The sequence below is a fragment of the Anomaloglossus baeobatrachus genome, chromosome 2 (assembly GCF_048569485.1).
Source record: "Anomaloglossus baeobatrachus isolate aAnoBae1 chromosome 2, aAnoBae1.hap1, whole genome shotgun sequence".
In the NCBI taxonomy this organism is placed as follows: domain Eukaryota; kingdom Metazoa; phylum Chordata; class Amphibia; order Anura; family Aromobatidae; genus Anomaloglossus; species Anomaloglossus baeobatrachus.
Window position 1 is genome coordinate 367,019,412 of NC_134354.1, and position 19,083 is coordinate 367,038,494.

General features: G+C 50.3%; 1 protein-coding gene across 2 annotated transcripts in view; it reads right to left on the bottom strand.

The window, feature by feature from the left end:
• The window catches only part of CLSPN (claspin), a 110,758-nt gene that overhangs the window by 46,420 nt on the left and 45,255 nt on the right, over nt 1-19,083 (bottom strand). For both annotated transcript variants that reach the window (XM_075336027.1, XM_075336026.1), the window contains exon 11: nt 15,543-15,700. In XM_075336027.1, the coding sequence (XP_075192142.1) occupies nt 15,543-15,700 (158 nt within the window). The remainder of the gene's footprint in view (nt 1-15,542; nt 15,701-19,083) is intronic.

Sequence of the window (19,083 nt, forward strand, 5' to 3'; positions counted from 1 at the left end):
CAGAGGATGTGGTGTGCCTTGGATCACGTGCCGTTCCCTTTCTTCTCCAAACTTTTTTCTTCCCATCATTCTGGTACAGGTTGATCTTTGTCTCATCTGTCCATAGAATACTTTTCCAGAACTGAGCTGGCTTCATGAGGTGTTTTTCAGCAAATTTAACTCTGGCCTGTCTATTTTTGGAATTGATGAATGGTTTGCATCTAGATGTGAACCCTTTGCATTTACTTTCATGGAGTCTTCTCTTTACTGTTGACTTAGAGATAGATACACCTACTTCACTGAGAGTGTTCTGGACTTCAGTTGATGTTGTGAACGGGTTCTTCTTCACCAAAGAAAGTATGCGGCGATCATCCACCACTGTTGTCATCCGTGGACGCCCAGGCCTTTTTGAGTTCCCAAGCTCACCAGTCAATTCCTTTTTTCTCAGAATGTACCCGACTGTTTGTTTTGCTACTCCAAGCATGTCTGCTATCTCTCTGATGGATTTTTTCTTTTTTTTCAGCCTCAGGATGTTCTGCTTCACCTCAATTGAGAGTTCCTTAGACCGCATGTTGTCTGGTCACAGGAACAGCTTCCAAATGCAAAACCACACACCTGTAATCAACCCCAGACCTTTTAACTACTTCATTGATTACAGGTTAACAAGGGAGACGCCTTCAGAGTTAATTGCAGCCCTTAGAGTCCCTTGTCCAATTACTTTTGGTCCCTTGAAAAAGAGGAGGCTATGCATTACAGAGCTATGATTCCTAAACCCTTTCTCCGATTTGGATGTGAAAACTCTCATATTGCAGCTGGGAGTGTGCACTTTCAGCCCATATTATATATATAATTGTATTTCTGAACATGTTTTTGTAAACAGCTAAAATAACAAAACTTGTGTCACTGTCCAAATATTTCTGGACCTAACTGTAGTGATGCCAGGTTCTCTTTAACATGCTAGAAAATATTACAGATTTACAAAATCATAGGTGTTAAAATAGAGTTGGGTCCACTTCAGAAATTGTAGCAGCCTGCACTCTTCAAATAAGGATTTTTGCAAGATTTGGCTGTGCCTATAAGGATATTTTGTTACACACTTTATGCCACTTGCAGGAGGTCACTAAGGGACCAATAAACCTTAATGTGCTTATGCCAGAAAACTAGTTTTTCGGGAAACACCGTTGTAGCTAGCAGTAAAAGAAGCAGAGAAACACCTCGATGGTCACCAGAAATAATCATCAACAGAACATCTGAGATCTAAATGGGAAGAATACGACCCTAAAGAAAAAATATTGTGCACCTTACAGATAAAAACTGGATGGATGCTGTGCCCCTCAATAAACATGACAAAAAATAAAGAAAATTATTCGTGTTAAGTTCATTGGGGTGTTACCAGGGAGGTGGGAAAGGAGAAAAAAAAAAAAAAAAAAAAAGGAAGAAAGATCACAGACACAGCATTACTGACCCAATCCATGAGATCTGGAAATGCATAACAGAACACACATCAATGTACTTCATGAAACTCTGAAGTGGAACGGATAACATTTGTACAGAACAGCCTTCGTTTATAGGGGATAGAAAAAAAAAAAAATCAATAACTTGTGTTTCACTGGAATGGGCCATTGTGAACAAGGATGCTGTCTACACTACAAAAGATTAAAAAAAAAGTCCATCATGTCACACAAGATCCAGCTGTGTAAGAAGCAACTCTGACAGAATAAAGAAGGGTGATGTCCTCATAATATAAAAGGCTAAAAACCTCCTTGAGGGGAAGAGGCTGCAATCACCTTGTCCTGATTATCACCAGATTACCCATTTTCCCTCCAACAACGTAACTCATAAATTAGGGCCAGTGTGACAACATAGCTACTGATGGTCATATCTCTGCCAGCTCAAACCAAAATAGCTGCTGTAATCACAACCTATCCCAATATCTCTGAGGTTAAAATGATAGCTGCAGATTTGTGGCAATTTGCACCTCTGACTTTCTTTAACCCAATTATTAAAAAAACAAACAAGAGGGCAGCATGGTGGCTCATCCGTCAGCACTGTTTGGCTTCTCCCCACACTTCAAAGACAAATAGGGAATTTAGAGATTGTGAGCTCCAACAGTGAAAGTGTGATGGAATAAATGGCGCTATATAAGTTAATAAAAATAAATAAAAATGAGCCCTAAAACACTTTTGCAGCTGAGATTATATAATAATAATGATAAGAAGGGAATTTTGTTACTTACCGTAAATTCCTTTTCTTCTAGCTCTTATTGGGAGACCCAGACGATTGGGGTATAGCTACTGCCCTCTGGAGGCCACACAAAGCACTACATTAAAAGTGCAAGGCCCCTCCCCCTCTGGCTATACCCCCCCCGTGGTATCACGGGTTCTCCAGTTTTAGTGCCAAAGCAAGAAGGAGGAAGCCAATAACTGGTTTAAACAAATTAACTCCGAATAACATCGGAGAACTGAAAAACCGTTCAACATGAACAACATGTGTACCCGCAAACAACAAAAAAACATCCCGAAGGACAACAGGGCGGGTGCTGGGTCTCCCAATAAGAGCTAGAAGAAAAGGAATTTACGGTAAGTAACAAAATTCCCTTCTTCTTCAGCGCTCTATTGGGAGACCCAGACGATTGGGACGTCCAAAAGCTGTCCCTGGGTGGGTAAATAAATACCTCATGTTAGAGCTGCAAAACAGCCCTCCCCTACGGGGGTGTCACTGCCGCCTGCAGGACTCTTCTACCTAAGCTGGCATCCGCCGAAGCATAGGTATGCACCTGATAATGCTTGGTGAAAGTGTGCAGACTGGACCAGGTAGCTGCCTGGCACACCTGTTGAGCCGAAGCCTGGTGACGTAATGCCCAGGACGCACCCACGGCTCTGGTGGAGTGGGCTTTTAGCCCTGAAGGAACCGGAAGCCCCGCAGAACGGTAGGCCTCTAGAATTGGTTCTTTGATCCATCGAGCCAGGGTGGCTTTAGAAGCCTGCAACCCCTTGCGCGGACCAGCGACAAGGACGAAAAGTGCATCGGCACGGCGTATTGGCGCCGTGCGGGAAATGTAGATTCTGAGTGCTCTCACCAGATCTAGCAAACGTAAGGCCTTTTCATACCGGTGAACCGGATGAGGGCAAAAAGAAGGCAAGGAAATATCCTGATTAAGATGAAAAGAGGATACGACCTTAGGAAGAAACTCCGGAATGGGGCGCAGCACAACCTTGTCCTGGTGGAACACCAGGAAGGGAGCCTTAGATGACAGAGCTGCCAGCTCAGACACTCGCCGAAGCGATGTGATCGCAACAAGAAACGCCACTTTCTGCGACAGCCGAGAAAAGGAAACTTCCTTCAGAGGCTCGAAGGGCGGCTTCTGGAGAGCAACTAGTACCCTGTTCAGATCCCATGGATCTAACGGTCGCTTGTACGGGGGCACAATATGACAGACCCCCTGCAGGAACGTGCGCACCTTAGGAAGACGTGCTAGACGCTTCTGAAAAAACACGGATAGTGCCGAAACTTGCCCTTTAAGGGAGCTGAGCGACAAGCCCTTTTCTAACCCCGATTGCAGGAAGGAAAGAAACTTGGGCAATGCAAATGGCCAGGGAGACACTCCCTGAGCAGAGCACCAGGACAAGAAAATCTTCCACGTTCTGTGGTAGATCTTAGCCGAATTCGACTTTCTAGCTTGTCTCATTGTGGCAACGACTCCCTGAGATAATCCAGCAGATGTTAGGATCCAGGACTCAATGGCCACACAGTCAGGTTCAGGGCCGCAGAATTCTGATGGAAAAACGGCCCTTGGGACAGTAAGTCTGGTCGGTCTGGCAGTGACCACGGTCGACCGATCGTGAGATGCCACAGATCCGGATACCACGACCTCCTCGGCCAGTCTGGAGCGACGAGTATGACGCGGCTGCACTCGGATCTGATCTTGCGTAGCACTCTGGGCAAGAGCGCCAGAGGCGGAAACACGTATGGGAGCTGAAACTGCGACCAATCTTGAACCAAGGCGTCTGCCGCCAGAGCTCTTTGATCGCGCGACCTCGCCATGAATGCCGGGACCTTGTTGTTGTGCCGGGATGCCATTAGGTCGACGTCCGGCACTCCCCAGCGGCGACAGATTTCCTGAAACACGTCCGGGTGAAGGGACCATTCCCCTGCGTCCATGCCCTGGCGACTGAGGAAGTCTGCTTCCCAGTTTTCTACGCCTGGGATGTGAACCGCGGATATGGTGGATGCTCTGTCCTCCACCCACATTAGAATGCGCCGGACTTCTTGGAAGGCTTGCCGACTGCGCGTCCCTCCTTGGTGGTTGATGTATGCCACCGCTGTGGAGTTGTCCGATTGGATTCGGATCTGCTTTCCTTCCAGCCACTGTTGGAAGGCCAGTAGAGCAAGATACACTGCTCTGATCTCCAGAACATTGATCTGAAGGGTGGACTCCTGCGGAGTCCACGTCCCCTGAGCCCTGTGGTGGAGAAATACTGCTCCCCACCCTGACAGACTCGCATCTGTCGTGACTACTGCCCAGGATGGGGGCAGGAAGGATCTTCCCTGAGACAATGAGGTGGGAAGGAGCCACCATTGTAGAGAGTCCTTGGCCGTCTGGGAAAGAGAGACTTTCCTGTCCAGGGACGTTGACTTCCCGTCCCATTGGCGGAGAATGTCCCATTGAAGTGGGCGCAGATGAAACTGCGCAAAGGGAACTGCTTCCATGGCTGCCACCATCTTCCCTAGGAAATGCATGAGGCGCCGCAAGGGATGCAACTGGCCCTGCAGAAGAGATTGCACCCCTGTCTGTAGTGACCGCTGCTTGTCCAGCGGAAGCTTCACTATCGCTGCTAGAGTATGAAACTCCATGCCAAGATACGTTAGTGACTGAGTCGGTGATAGGATCGACTTTGGAAAGTTGATGATCCATCCGAAAGACTGTAGAGTCTCCAGCGTAGCATTCAGGCTGTGCTGACATGCCTCCTGAGAGGGAGCTTTGACCAATAAGTCGTCTAGGTAAGGGATCACCGAGTGTCCCTGAGAGTGCAAGACTGCTACCACCGCCGCCATGACCTTGGTGAAGACCCGTGGGGCTGTCGCCAGACCAAATGGAAGAGCTACGAACTGAAAATGGTCGTCTCCTATCACAAAACGTAGAAAACGTTGATGTTCTGTAGCAATTGGCACGTGGAGATAAGCATCTTTGATGTCTATTGAGGCAAGGAAGTCTCCTCTGGACATTGAGGCAATGACAGAGCGGAGGGTTTCCATCCGGAACCTCCTGGCGTGCACATGTTTGTTGAGCCGTTTTAGGTCCAGAACAGGACGGAACGAGCCGTCCTTTTTTGGAACCACAAAGAGATTGGAGTAAAACCCTTGCCCTTGTTCCTGAGGAGGGACTGGGATAACCACTCCTTCCGCTTTTAGGGAATCCACCGCCTGCAGCAGAGCATCTGCTCGGTCTGGACGTGGGGAGGTTCTGAAGAACCGAGCTGGAGGACGAGAATTGAACTCGATTCTGTACCCGCGAGACAAGATGTCCGTCACCCACCGGTCTTTGACCTGTGACATCCAAATGCCGGAAAAGCGGGAGAGCCTGCCCCCGACCGGCGATGCGGAGGGGGGGGGCTGGAAGTCATGAGGTAGCCGCTTTGGAAGCGGTACCTCCATTTGCTTTCTTGGGGCGTGTGTGAGTCCGCCACGAATCTGAGTTTCTTTGCGTCCTCTGAGTCCCTTTGGACGAGGTAAATGGTGTCTTGCCCGAACCTCGAAAGGACTGAAACCTCTGCTGCCACTTTTTCTGCTGAGGTTTGGATGTTCTGGGTTGTGGTAAAGAGGAGTCTTTACCCTTGGACTGCTTAATGATGTCAGCCAATGGCTCGCCAAACAGTCTCTCTCTAGACAAAGGCAAACTGGTTAAACATTTTTTGGAACCAGCATCTGCTTTCCAGTCCTTTAACCACAAGGCTCTGCGCAAAACTACCGAATTGGCGGACGCCATTGAGGTGCGACTGGTAGATTCTAGGACCGCATTGATAGCGTAAGACGCAAACGCCGACATCTGCGTGGTAAGGTGCGCCACTTGCGGCACTGCTGGATGCATGATAGCATCCACTTTTGCTAAGCCAGCTGAAATAGCCTGGAGTGCCCATACGGCTGCGAATGCCGGAGCAAACGACGCGCCGATAGCTTCATAGACAGATTTTAACCAAAGGTCCATCTGTCTGTCATTGGCATCTTTAAGTGAAGCGCCATCCTCCACTGCAACTATGGATCTAGCTGCAAGTTTGGAAATCGGGGGGTCTACCTTTGGACACTGTGTCCAGCGCTTGACCACCTCAGGGGGGAAAGGGAAACGCGTATCTTTAGATCGTTTAGAGAAACGCCTTTCTGGGTGAGCGTCGTGCTTCTGGATTGATTCTCTGAAGTCAGAGTGATCTAACAAAGCACTCAATTTACGCTTGGGATAAAGGAAACGAAACTTTTCCTGCTCCGCAGCCGCCTCTTCTGCTGAAGGGGCTGGGGGAGAAATATCCAACAGCCTATTGATGGCTGAGATAAGGTCGTTTACCATGGCATCCCCATCCGGGGTATCCAGGTTGAGAGGGGTTCCAGGAGTGGATTCCTGATCACTCTCATCAGACACATCACAGGGAGACTGATTGCGCTGAGACCCTGAGCAGTGTGAAGACGTCGAGGGTCTTTCCCAGCGAGCTCGCTTAGGGTGGCTGGGGCCATCATCTGAGTCATAATCCTCGGCCTGTGAAGCCGGGGACCCCCCTGTGGGCTGGATACATTCCAAGTAAGGGGGACCTGAGGACAGAGGCCTCGCCGTGCCCAGAGACTGAGCCCCATGCATAGATTGCAAGGTCTCAAGGATTTTTGCCATAGACACAGACATATTATCTGCAAAAACTGCAAAGTCCGTCCCTGTCACCGGGGCAGAACTTACAAGCGTCTCAGCCTGGGTCGCTACCTCTCCTGACTCCGGCTGGCGAAGCAGCACCGGGTCGGAGCATTGCACACAATGGGGGTCATCGGAGCCTGCTGGTAGATTAGCCCCACATGCAGCACACGCAGTATACACAGCCCTTTTTGCCTTGGCCGCCTTGCGTTTTGAGGATGACATGTTGCTGCTTCCACAGAGCGATCTGGGATATGCAGCCAGAAGCGCACCTCACAGTGCAAGAAATACACTATCTATATATCTGTACCCAGTACACTGATACACAGTGAGGCACTAGAGGGACCAGCACAGAAAAATCGCTTACCGCCCGCTTAAAAAGCGGGTGTGTGGTCGCCAGATAGCCCCTAGTCCAGGTCTCCCAGAGCCTTGCGTCCTTCCTCCAGCCAGGCATGCATGTAATGGCTGCCGGCGTCTCGAGAGAGGAAGGGGGGCGGGCCCTGGGCGTTCCTGGCCAAGAGCGGGAAGCCTGCTTCCCTCTGTGCCAAGTGAGAGGGCTGGAGCATGTAAATCAGGCTCCAGCCCTCGTCGCTGCTAGCGAACAGCGTCTCTCCCCTACCCTGAATGACAGGGTGGGGGCGGGAACGAAACGGAGCTGCCGGCGTCCTAGGCCCAAAAAGCCGGGGACTAAATTTATAACCGCCGCCGCCGTAAAAGCGCGGACGGCGGATCCCCGGCGCACCACAAGTCACAGCAGCGCCGCCCGGTCCAGAGGGGGTCGGCGCTGCGTTCCCATACACAAAAAAGTCCCCCAGTAATCTGTAGGGACACCAACTCCACGTTGCGGTCCCCGGCGCACTATAACACCCAGCCAGCCCGGAGTGTGTCTGTGCCTGCCGGGGACACAGAGTACCTGTATGATGCAGGGCCTGTCCCTGATCGTACTCCTGCTCCGTCTCCATCAGGTTCTAATGGGTCTGTGGATGGAGCCCGGCATCAGAGCTGAGAGGCCGGCAGGATCCCACTTCCACAGAGCCCTACAAGGGGATGTGGAAGGAAAACAGCATGTCAGGCTCCAGCCCTGTACCAGCAATAGGTACCTCAACCTTACAACACCATCCAGGGGTGAGAAGGGAGCATGCTGGGGACACTATATGTGTCCTCTTTTCTTCCATCCGAAACAGTCAGCAGCTACTGCTGACTAAAATCTGTGGAGCTATGCATGGAATGTCTGACCTCCTTCGCACACAAAGCTAAAACTGGAGAACCCGTGATACCACGGGGGGGGTATAGCCAGAGGGGGAGGGGCCTTGCACTTTTAATGTAGTGCTTTGTGTGGCCTCCAGAGGGCAGTAGCTATACCCCAATCGTCTGGGTCTCCCAATAGAGCGCTGAAGAAATAATGTTTATTCATTTATATAGCGCTATTAATTCCACAGCGCTTTACATGTCCCCATTAGGGCTCACAATCTAAAGTCCCTAGCTGTATGTTTTTAAGCGCCTTCAGGTCAATCTTGAGCCAAGACGATTTGGTGGATGAACGATCTGTATGAAGATTGATCTTGTGCAAGGCCAGATAGGTCCACCAGGGTTTTCTCTGCCATTATCTTGACAGTATCAAGCCATTGGGTTGATGGTCTTCCTCTTCGCCTTGTTTCTTTTATTCTTTCAACCATGATGTCATTCTCCAGTAATGGCTCTCTTCATATGCTGTATCCAAAGTAGGTAAGTCTTAAGGCCCTTTTACACATTGCAACATCGCTAGCGATATCACTAACGTCACTGGTTTTGTGACGCAATAGCGACCTCCCCAGCGACATTGCAGTGTGTGCCACGCATCAGCGACCTGGCCCCCGCTGTGAGATTGCTGATCGCTACAAGTCGTTCAGGACCATTCGGTGGTCCTTTGTTTCCCACTGCGAAGCATATATCGGTGTGTTTGACACCGTTACGACATCGTTAGCGACTTAGAACCTAGCGTGCTATAGCGTCCCCTGCTGTGTGACACGTCCCCAACGACCAGCGAGGTCGTTCTGCAGGACCGCATCGCTGCTGCGTCGTTGGCCGGGTTTGCCTGTTCCACAGCTCACCAGCGACTTTCCAGTGATCCTGGCCAGGTCGGGATCTCTCGTGGGATCGCTAGAAAGTCTCAGTGCGTAAAGGGGCCTTTAGCTTGGTGATCCTTGTTTCAATTGACATGTCTGGCTTGATTTGTTCCAGAATTGATTTGTTTGTTCTTCTTGTTCTTCTACCTGTTTAAGTAAACATCCTCTTAACTTAAACCATTGTAAAATTGAGTCATTGTTAGGCTATGTTCACACGTGGCATCTTTTTGCCAATGCATCTTGAGTGCATCAAAAATGCACTAAAAGAAGGGAATTTTGTTTACTTACCGTAAATTCCTTTTCTTCTAGCTCCTATTGGGAGACCCAGACAATTGGGTGTATAGCTTCTGCCTCCGGAGGCCACACAAAGTATTACACTTTAAAAAGTGTAACCCCTCCCCTCTGCCTATACACCCTCCCGTGCATCACGGGCTCATCAGTTTTGGTGCCAAAGCAGGAAGGAGGAAACTTATAAATTGGTCTAGGGTAAATTCAATCCGAAGGATGTTCGGAGAACTAAAAACCATGAACCAAGAACAATTCAACATGAACAACATGTGTACACAAAAGAACAACAGCCCGAAGGGAACAGGGGCGGGTGCTGGGTCTCCCAATAGGAGCTAGAAGAAAAGGAATTTACGGTAAGTAAACAAAATTCCCTTCTTCTTTGTCGCTCCATTGGGAGACCCAGACAATTGGGATGTCCAAAAGCAATCCCTGGGTGGGTAAAAGAATACCTCGATAAAAAGAGCCGAAAAACGGCCCCCTCTTACAGGTGGGCAACTGCCGCCTGAAGGAGTCGCCTACCTAGGCTGGCATCTGCCGAATCATCGGCATGCCCCTGATAGTGTTTCGTGAAAGTGTGCAGACTCGACCAGGTAGCCGCCTGACACACCTGCCGAGCCGTAGCCTGGTGTCGCAATGCCCAGGACACCGACGGCTCTGGTAGAATGGGCCTTCAGCCCTGCAGGAATCGGAAGCCTAAAAGAACAGTAGGCTTCAAGAATCGGTTCCTTGATCCACCGAGCCAAGGTTGACTTGAAAACCTGAAATCCCTTACTCTGGCCCGCGATAAGGACAAGAGCGCATCAGACCGGCGCAGGTGCGCCGTGCGAGAAATGTAGAGCCGGAGTGCTCTCACCAGATCTAATAAATGCAAATCCTTTTCACCTTGGTGAACTGGATGCGGACCCAAAGAGGGTAAGACGATATCCTGATTGAGATGAAACGGGGATACCTTAGGGAGAAAGTCCGGGACCGGACGTAGAACCACCCTATCCTGGTGAAACACCAGGAAGGGGGGTTTGCATGACAGCGCTGCTAGCTGAGACACTCTTCTGAGTGATGTGACTGCCACTAGGAAGGCCACCCTTTGCGAAAGGCGAGATAGAGAGATCCCGCATCGGCTCGAAAAGTGGCTTCTGAAGAGTCGTCAGCACCCTGTTAAGATCCGAGGGTGTTAACGGACGCTTGTAAGGTGGGACCGGAAAGCGCCGATACTTGTCCCTTGAGAGAGCCGAGAGACAAGCCCTTGTCCATTCCGGATTGAAGGAAAGAAAGAAAAGTGGGCAAGGCAAACGGCCAGGGAGTAAAACCCTGATCAGAGCACCAGGATAAGAAAATCCTCCAAGTCCTGTGATAGATCTTGGCGGACGTTGGTTTCCTGGCCTGTCTCATGGTGGCAATGACATCTGGAGATATCCCTGATGACGCTAGGAGCCAGAACTCAATGGCCCACAGTCAGGTTTAGAGCCGCAGAATTCAGAAGGAAATATGGACCTTGAGGCAGCAAGTCTGGTTGGTCTGGGAGTGTCCACGGTTGACCCACCGTGAGGTGCCACAGATCCGGGTACCACGATCACCTCGGCCAGTCTGGAGCGACGAGGATGGCGCGGCGACAGTCTGACCTGATCTTGCGTAACACTCTGGGCAGTAGTGCCAGAGGAGGAAAAACATAAGGCAGTCGAAACTGCGACCAGTCGTGAACTAGCGCGTCTGCCGCCAGAGCTCTGTGATCCTTGGACCGAGCCATGAATGCCGGGACTTTGTTGTTGTGCCGAGACGCCATTAGATCGACGTCCGGCGTTCCCCAGCGGCAACAGATCTCTAGAAACACGTCCGGGTGAAGAGACCATTCCCCTGCGTCCATGCCCTGGCGACTGAGAAAATCTGCTTCCCCGTTTTCTACGCCCGGGATGTGAACTGCGGAGATGGTGGAGGCTGTGGCTTCCGCCCACAGCAGAATCCGCCGAACTGCTCGGAAGGCTTGACGACTGCGCGTGTGCCGCCCTGGTGGTTGAAGTACGCAACCGCCGTGGCGTTGTCCGACTGAATTCGGATCTGCCTGCCCTCCAGCCACCGCTGGAACACCTTTAGGGCTAGATCCACTGCCCTTATCTCCAGAACATTGATCTGAAGGGAGGACTCTGTCGGAGTCCAGGTTCCCTGAGTCGAGTGGTGGAGGAAGACCGCTCCCCACCCTGACAGACTCGCGTCCGTCGTGACCACAGCCTCAGCTGGGGGCCGGGAGGATTTTTCCTCCGCCCAGGAAGTGGAAAGAAGACACCACTGAAGAGAGGTTTTGCCGCAAGGGAAAGAGACGTTCTTGTCTAGGTACGTCGACCTCCTGTCCCATTTGCGGTGTCCGATAGAATCGGACGCAGACGAAACTGCGCAAGGGAACTGCCTCCCTTGCTGCCACCATCTTCCTTAGAAAGTGCATGAGGCGCCTCAAGGGGTGACTGGGCCCGAAGGAGAGATTGCACCCCTGTCTGTAGTGAACGCTGACTATGCAGCGGAAGCTTCACTATCGCTGAGAGAGTATGAAACTCCATCCCGAGGCAAGTCAGTGATTGGGTCGGTGTCAGTTTTAACCTTGGAAATTTGATGATCCACCCGAACCCCTGGAGAGTCTCCAGAGCAATGGTCAGGTTGTGTTGACATGCCACCCAGGAGGGTGTCTTGACTAGAAGATCGTCTAGGTAAGTGATCACCGAGTGGCCCTTGTAGGACCGCCACCACTGCTGCCATGACCTTGGTGAAGACCCGTGGGGCTGTCGCCAGGCCGAATGGCAGTGCCACGAACTGAAGTGTTCGTCCCTGATGGCGAAACGCAGAAAGCGTTGAAGCTCGGGTGCGATCGGCAGATGGAGATAAGCATCCTTGATGTCAATTGATGCTAGGAAGTCTCCTTGTGACATCGAGGCTTCAGAGTGTTCACCGCCTGAAAAAGTGCATCGGCTCGCTCGGGGGTCGGAGATGTTTTGAAGAAACGAGTCGGAGGACGAGAGCAGAGCTCTATCCTGTAACCGTGAGACAGAATGTCTCTCACCCATCGGTCTTGGACATGTGGCCACCAGGCGTCGCAAAAGCGGGAGAGCCTGCCACCGACCGAGGACGCGGTCTTGGTGAGGCCGAAGTCATGAGGAAGCCGCCTTGTGACTTAGACCGTCATGCAGAAAAGTTCCTCTAGCCCTCCTCTGACCTGTTGGACGTGGAGGAACGGAACATGCTGAGGACCGAAATGACCGAAACCTTTGGACTGGGGCAAGGACGAGACCTTTCCCTTGGACTGTCTAGTAACTTCATCCAATTGCTCGCCAAACAAACGGTCGCCAGAAAATGGCAAACCGGTTAAGAACTTCTTGGAAGCAGAGCCTGCCTTCCATTCACGTAGCCACATGGCCCTGCAGACTGCCACCGAATTGGTGGAAGCTACCGCTGTACGGCTCGCAGAGTCCAGGAACGGCGTTCATGGCGTAGAACGAAAAAACCTACGCCTGAGAAGTGAAGGACACAACCTGCGGGGCAGAGTATGTGCAACCGCAATAATCTCAGCCAGAGAAGTTGAGATAGCTTGGAGTGCCCTCACGGCTGCGAAGGCTGGAGCAAAAGATGCGACTATGGCTTCATAGATGGATTTCATCATAAGCTTTATTTGCCTGTCAGTGGCATTCGTGAGAGATGGCATCTGCCACTAATACTACGGATCTAGCCGCCAGCCAAGAGACTGGAGAATCCACCCTGTGACACTGAGCCCAACCCTTAACAACGTCAGGGGGGAAAAGGGTAACGTGTGTCAATAAGGCGCTTAGTAAGCGTTTGTCCGTAAAGTTCTGTGCTACTGGACGGCCCCTATGGAGTTAGAGTGATCGAAACACGCACTCCTGATGAAGTCGGGGAAGGTTCCCAGCGGGCCCGCTTAGCCTATCAAAGGCCGCGGTCCGTGACGGAGTTCTCACCGTGGGATCTGGGTGTTACCCCAGGAGCCCCTTGTTGTACCGACCCAGAGGGACCCGGGAGCGATGAACTCACAGCTCCCTGGCCCTGTGTTATCGGTCTGGACTGCAAGGCTTCCAGTATCTTAGCAGACCCTCTGTCCATAGACTGAGTCCTGGAATGTGAAAGCTACTCAGAGATGTGCTGATTCCAACATGCAAACTCTGCCCCTGTCATCTGTGCAGTGGAAACCGGCGGTACCACCTGGCCGAGGGTCCCACCAGTGCCGGAGGCTCCGGCTGAGTGAGTGCCCTCGGGGCCAAGCATTGTCCACAATGAGGGTATGTGGAACCTGCCTGTAATATAGCCGCACAAGAGGTACAGGTTGTAAAATAAGCCAGTACCTTGGCACCCTTACTCTTTAAGAGCAGACAACAGCATGTCGTCCGCAGAGTAATCAGTGAGGGTATACAGCCAAAGGCAAATAATGCTGCCGAACAGTGAGATCATATACCATATAAATAAACATATATATATACACTGCGGCACCAAGGGGGGTCAGCACCTGAAAACTGGTGCCCCACAGTGCTCAGTGAGGGGGAAGGAGGATACCAACGTATGCTCCAGCCCTCCCTGCCGACGTCCAGTCGGCCGTCCCGTCGTTACCCCTGACTGGCAGGCCCGAGAACGGGAGTATATGGTACTAGGCCGCAAGAGCCGGGGACTAAATTTAAAAACGCGGCCGGCAAACATGGCGCGGTCGGCGCGGTAGTCCCAGTCTCACAAACCACTCAGCAACCGCTGCGGCATTTGTAACACAGATGCTGCATGCACCGTCCCTCAGGGGACACAGAGTACCTTATGATGCAGGGCTCTGTCCCTGATGATGTCCAGTCTCCTGTCCGTCAGAATCCCCCAGGGGCTGCGGATGGAGCCCGGTCCCAGAGCATGGCGACCGGTTAGGATCCCCCTCTCCCAGAGCAGTGTTGAGCAGATTCTGAGATCCTCCACCGGCAGAATTAGAACAATGGCTGCCGGCGTTCTGAGGGGAGGAGAGAGCCGTGGGCGGAACCGCAAAAGTGCGGGAACCTGGTGGCCCACAGTGATCAGTGAGGGGGGCGGAGGACAGCGAAGTGTGCTCCAGCCCTCACTGTCGGCATCATACCGACCGTCCCGCCTTTCTCCCTGACTGGCAGGCTCAGGGGCGGGAGTTTAACACACTAGGCCGCAAAAGCCGGGGACTAAAGTAAAAACCGCGGCCGACAAACAGGCATGGTCGGCGCGGTAGTCCCAGACAAAAAATCCACACCGCAGTCGCAGCTGCGTCTGAGGCCAAGGTGCTTCATGCCCCGTCCCAACGGGGACACAGAGTACCTGTAGATGCAGGGCCATGTCCCTGACGATACTCCGTCTCCTGTCCGGCAGATTCCCCCAGGGGCTGCGGAGGGAGCCCGGTCCCAGTGGCTGGATGACCGGTTAGGATCCCACTTCCCCAGAGCCCCTAAGGGATGGGGAAGGAAAACGGCATGTGGCTCCTGCCTGTGTACCCGCAATGGGTACCTCAACCTTAACAGCACCGCCGACTCAGTGGGGTGAGAAGGGAGCATGCCGGGGGCCCTGTTAGGGGCCCTCTTTTCTTCCATCCGATATAATCAGCAGCTGCTGCTGACTAAAATGTGGAGCATTGTGTGCATGTGTGCCTCCTTCAACACAAAGCATAAAAACTGATGAGCCCGTGATGCACGGGAGGGTGTATAGCAGAGGGGAGGGGTTACACTTTTTAAAGTGTAATACTTTGTGTGGCCTCCGGAGGCAGAAGCTATACACCCAATTGTCTGGGTCTCCCAATGGAGCGACAAAGAAATGCATCGCGTTTTTAAGTCAAATGTATTGACTGGAAGGGCTCAAAAACGCAGTAAAAACACAGAAATAATTGACTTGCTGCATCTTGGGTGAATCTTCAAAACCGCAGCCAACAAAAGACGTCAGTGTGGACAGCAAAATAGAAATCTCAGACTTTGCTGGAGGCAGGAAATTCATGCATTTTGGTGCATCTTTGTGATGTCAAAAATGCACCAAAGATGCATCAAAAGATGCAATGTGTGAACTTAGCCTAAAATTGAGCCATTTTAAAAGGATGAGAGAATGGCTGGGAGGGAAGTAGACAGGCTGCAGGTTTAACTATTTTTATTTTTTCCTTTAGTTTTTATTTGTACATGTCAAAATTGAGAAAATTGTCCAGGATACCAGAGGTGCAAAATGTCACAAAACCTGTTGCAATAAAAAGGCTAAGGTTCTATGAGAAACATAATGATGGAAAAGATTTGGTTGCCAAGGAGAAGACAACTTACCCAAGTTTATTTGAACTGTCTTTAAATAGCATTAAAGTGGATTCTGTTCGTACAGGCCGTGGCACAAAGAGTGTCACCTTACTTATATCACTTTCCTCCAGACCCTCATCTTTCGACTCCTCTTCATTGCCATCTTCTCCAAGGAGATACTCTAAAGTCTATGAAGTCAGAATAAAAACATGGAACATTGGTTCTTCTATAGGTAAATTCAGTGCGTCAACTAGAAAAACAGGTAAAACAACGGGGTTTATTTAATTGCTACAACTTTTTAATTAACTTTAATGGTGCAAAAAATATCTTCAAGTTAGAGAAAAAAAAAATAATGTGTTAGTGTCGGAAGTTTCAGAGACCTGTAACTTCAGCTTTCCGTGGATGGAGCTTGGGAAGGGCTTATTTTTTGCATCCGGAGAGGACTTTTTTTATTGATAATTATTCTAGGTCACATGGGTCATTTTGATAGATTTTTTTTTTGGGGGGGGGGTAAGTTTGCTTTTTATTTTTTGTTTGATTGAAAACTGTTACCTAACAATAATACATGCATTCCACAATACTTCTTCAGAAGTAGGAAACAAAAGAATAGCATACTGTTCAACAGGTGTATTGGCAAGAGAAAAAAGAAAAAAAAAGTTCCTCAGCGCCATGCATCATTGCATAGTTCGATAATAGCAAGTCAATTAAAACCCATGCAGTATTGAAGAAGCATAGAAACAATATACATGTTACTCTTCGGTCATCAAACCTGAAGTACAAGCTCAGCATTTTTAAACTGTTCAGGTATAACAATAAAACCTTTTGCTGCCCACTGTAAGATTCCCACCTACAATTCCAAGCTATATGTAACCTTTAACTGGTAATATACATACTGTATTTTCCCTGAAAATCTTCTCAAAAGTTGGGGGTTGTCTTATAGGTCGGGTGTCATCTTAGAGGGCGGTGCATGGTGCTGCTGTCTGCTGTCATGGCTTTACTACACTTGAATGCTTTGCGGCGCTGTAAAGAATTCAACTGCAGTACAGTGCTGACAGCAGCGGCAGGCCATGTGTATGGGTTGCAATCATTGAGTGCTTCTTGCGGACCGCAGACACGTAGACCCCTCCATGATCGCGTCCGATGCATGGTGCTGTTGTCTACCATTATGGCTTTACTGCAGTTGAATGCTTTATGGCGCCACAGCAAAGCTTTCAACTGCAGTAAAGCGCTGACAGCAGAAGCAGCCCTGTGTATTGGACGCAATCATGGAGGGGTCTATGTGCCTGCGGTCTGCAAGAAGCACTCCTCCATGATCACATCCCATACACTGGGACGCCGCTGTTGTCAGCGCTTTACTGCAGTTGAATGCTTTACGGTGTCGCAAAGCATTCAACTGCATTAAAGCCATGATGGCAGCCTGCAGCGGCAGCTCTGTGCAGCGGACAAGATCACCGAGTTGTGCATGTGCCTGCGGTCTGCAAGAAGCAGCTGAGGACACCGCTGGAATGGAGGACAGGTGAGAATAATGTTTATTGTGTGTAAACATCGGCATAATTGGGGACAAGAAGGTAACCAGTAGGAGGACATTACTAAACAATGGGTACATTACTACAAGGAGGGGGTAGGGGGTTGTTGGAGGATAGGCACAATAATGTAGGGCACATTACTAGAGGACACATTACTAAGCAATGGGCACATTACTGTAGGGGAGATAACTTTACAATTGGTACATTGCTCGGGTCAGCTTATACTCGAGTATATACGGTCTATCACAAACTATATTTTAACTGGAAAAGTTGGTGGTCGTCTTACAAGCCCAGTCGTCTTATACCCCTGAAAACACGGTAATACCCAATTTGTGAAAGACCGTCTGCGACGATGAGTTTCTTGTGTCCCATACCTTATCAAACTTCTGAGGGTATCCTCTATTATGATGCAGTGTTATCTCATATGAGATTATATTGTTTACAGGTTCAATCCAGGCCTTTAACCTTGGGGGAGAGGTAACCATCCATGTTGTAGCTATCAATTTCCTGGCATAAGTGTCTCTAAGAAAGATTTCAGTATGAGGACTCTATAGTCTCCTCCAGTAGCCCAAATAAACGTATTTTAGGATTTAGAGGAACGTGAATGTATATCAGGGAGGATAGGAAGAGGACTATACTTTTCCAGAAGTAGAGAAGAATTGCACAACACAAACCATGTGCCAGAAAAAGGGAATTTTGTTTACTTACCGTAAATTCCTTTTCTTCTAGCTCCTATTGGGAGACCCAGACAATTGGGTGTATAGCTGCTGCCTCTGGAGGCCACACAAAGTATTACACTTTAAAAAGTGTAACCCCTCCCCTCTGCCTATACACCCTCCCGTGGACCACGGGCTCCTCAGTTTTGGTGCAAAAGCAGGAAGGAGAAAACTTATAAATTGGTCTAGGGTAAATTCAATCCGAAGGATGTTCGGAGAACTGAAACCATGAACCAAAAGAACAATTCAACATGAACAACATGTGTACACAAAAGAACAACCAGCCCAAAGGGCACAGGGGTGGGTGCTGGGTCTCCCAATAGGAGCTAGAAGAAAAGGAATTTACGGTAAGTAAACAAAATTCCCTTTTTCTTTGTCGCTCCATTGGGAGACCCAGACAATTGGAACGTCCAAGAGCAGTCCCTGGGTGGGTAAAAGAATACCTCAATAAAAAGAGCCGAAAACGGCCCCCTCTTTCAGGTGGGCAACCGCCGCCTGAAGGACTCGCCTACCTAGACTGGCGTCTGCCGAAGCATAGGTATGCACTTGATAGTGTTTCGTGAAAGTGTGCAGACTAGACCACGTAGCTGCCTGACACACCTGCTGAGCCGTCGCCCGGTGCCGCAATGCCCAGGACGCACCTACGGCTCTGGTAGAATGGGCTTTCAGCCCTGAAGGGAGCGGAAGCCCGGAAGAACGGTAGGCCTCGAGAATCGGTTCCTTGATCCACCGAGCCAAGGTTGACTTGGAGGCCTGAGAGCCCTTACGCTGGCCAGCGACAAGGACAAAGAGCGCATCTGAACGGCGCAAGGGCGCCGTGCGAGACACGTAGAACCGGAGTGCTCTCACTAGATCCAAAGAGTGCAAATCCTTTTCACACTGGTGAATTGGATTAGGGCAAAAGGAAGGCAAGGAGATATCCTGATTGAGATGAAAAGGGGATACCACCTTAGGGAGAAATTCCGGGACAGGACGCAGAACCACCTTATCCTGGTGAAAAACCAGGAAGGGGGCTTTGCATGACAGCGCTGCAAGCTCAGACACTCTCCGAAGTGATGTGACTGCCACCAGGAAGATCACCTTCTGCGAAAGACGTGAGAGAGAGACATTCCGCAGCGGCCCAAAAGGTGTTTTTTGAAGAGCCGTCAGGACCCTGTTAAGATCCCAGGGTTCCAACGGACGTTTGTAAGGTGGGACCATGTGGCAGACCCCCTGCAGGAACGTGCGGACCTGCGGAAGCCTGGCTAGACGCTTTTGAAAAAACACGGAGAGCGCCGATACTTGGCCCTTCAGAGAGCCGAGGGACAAACCCTTGTCCATTCCAGATTG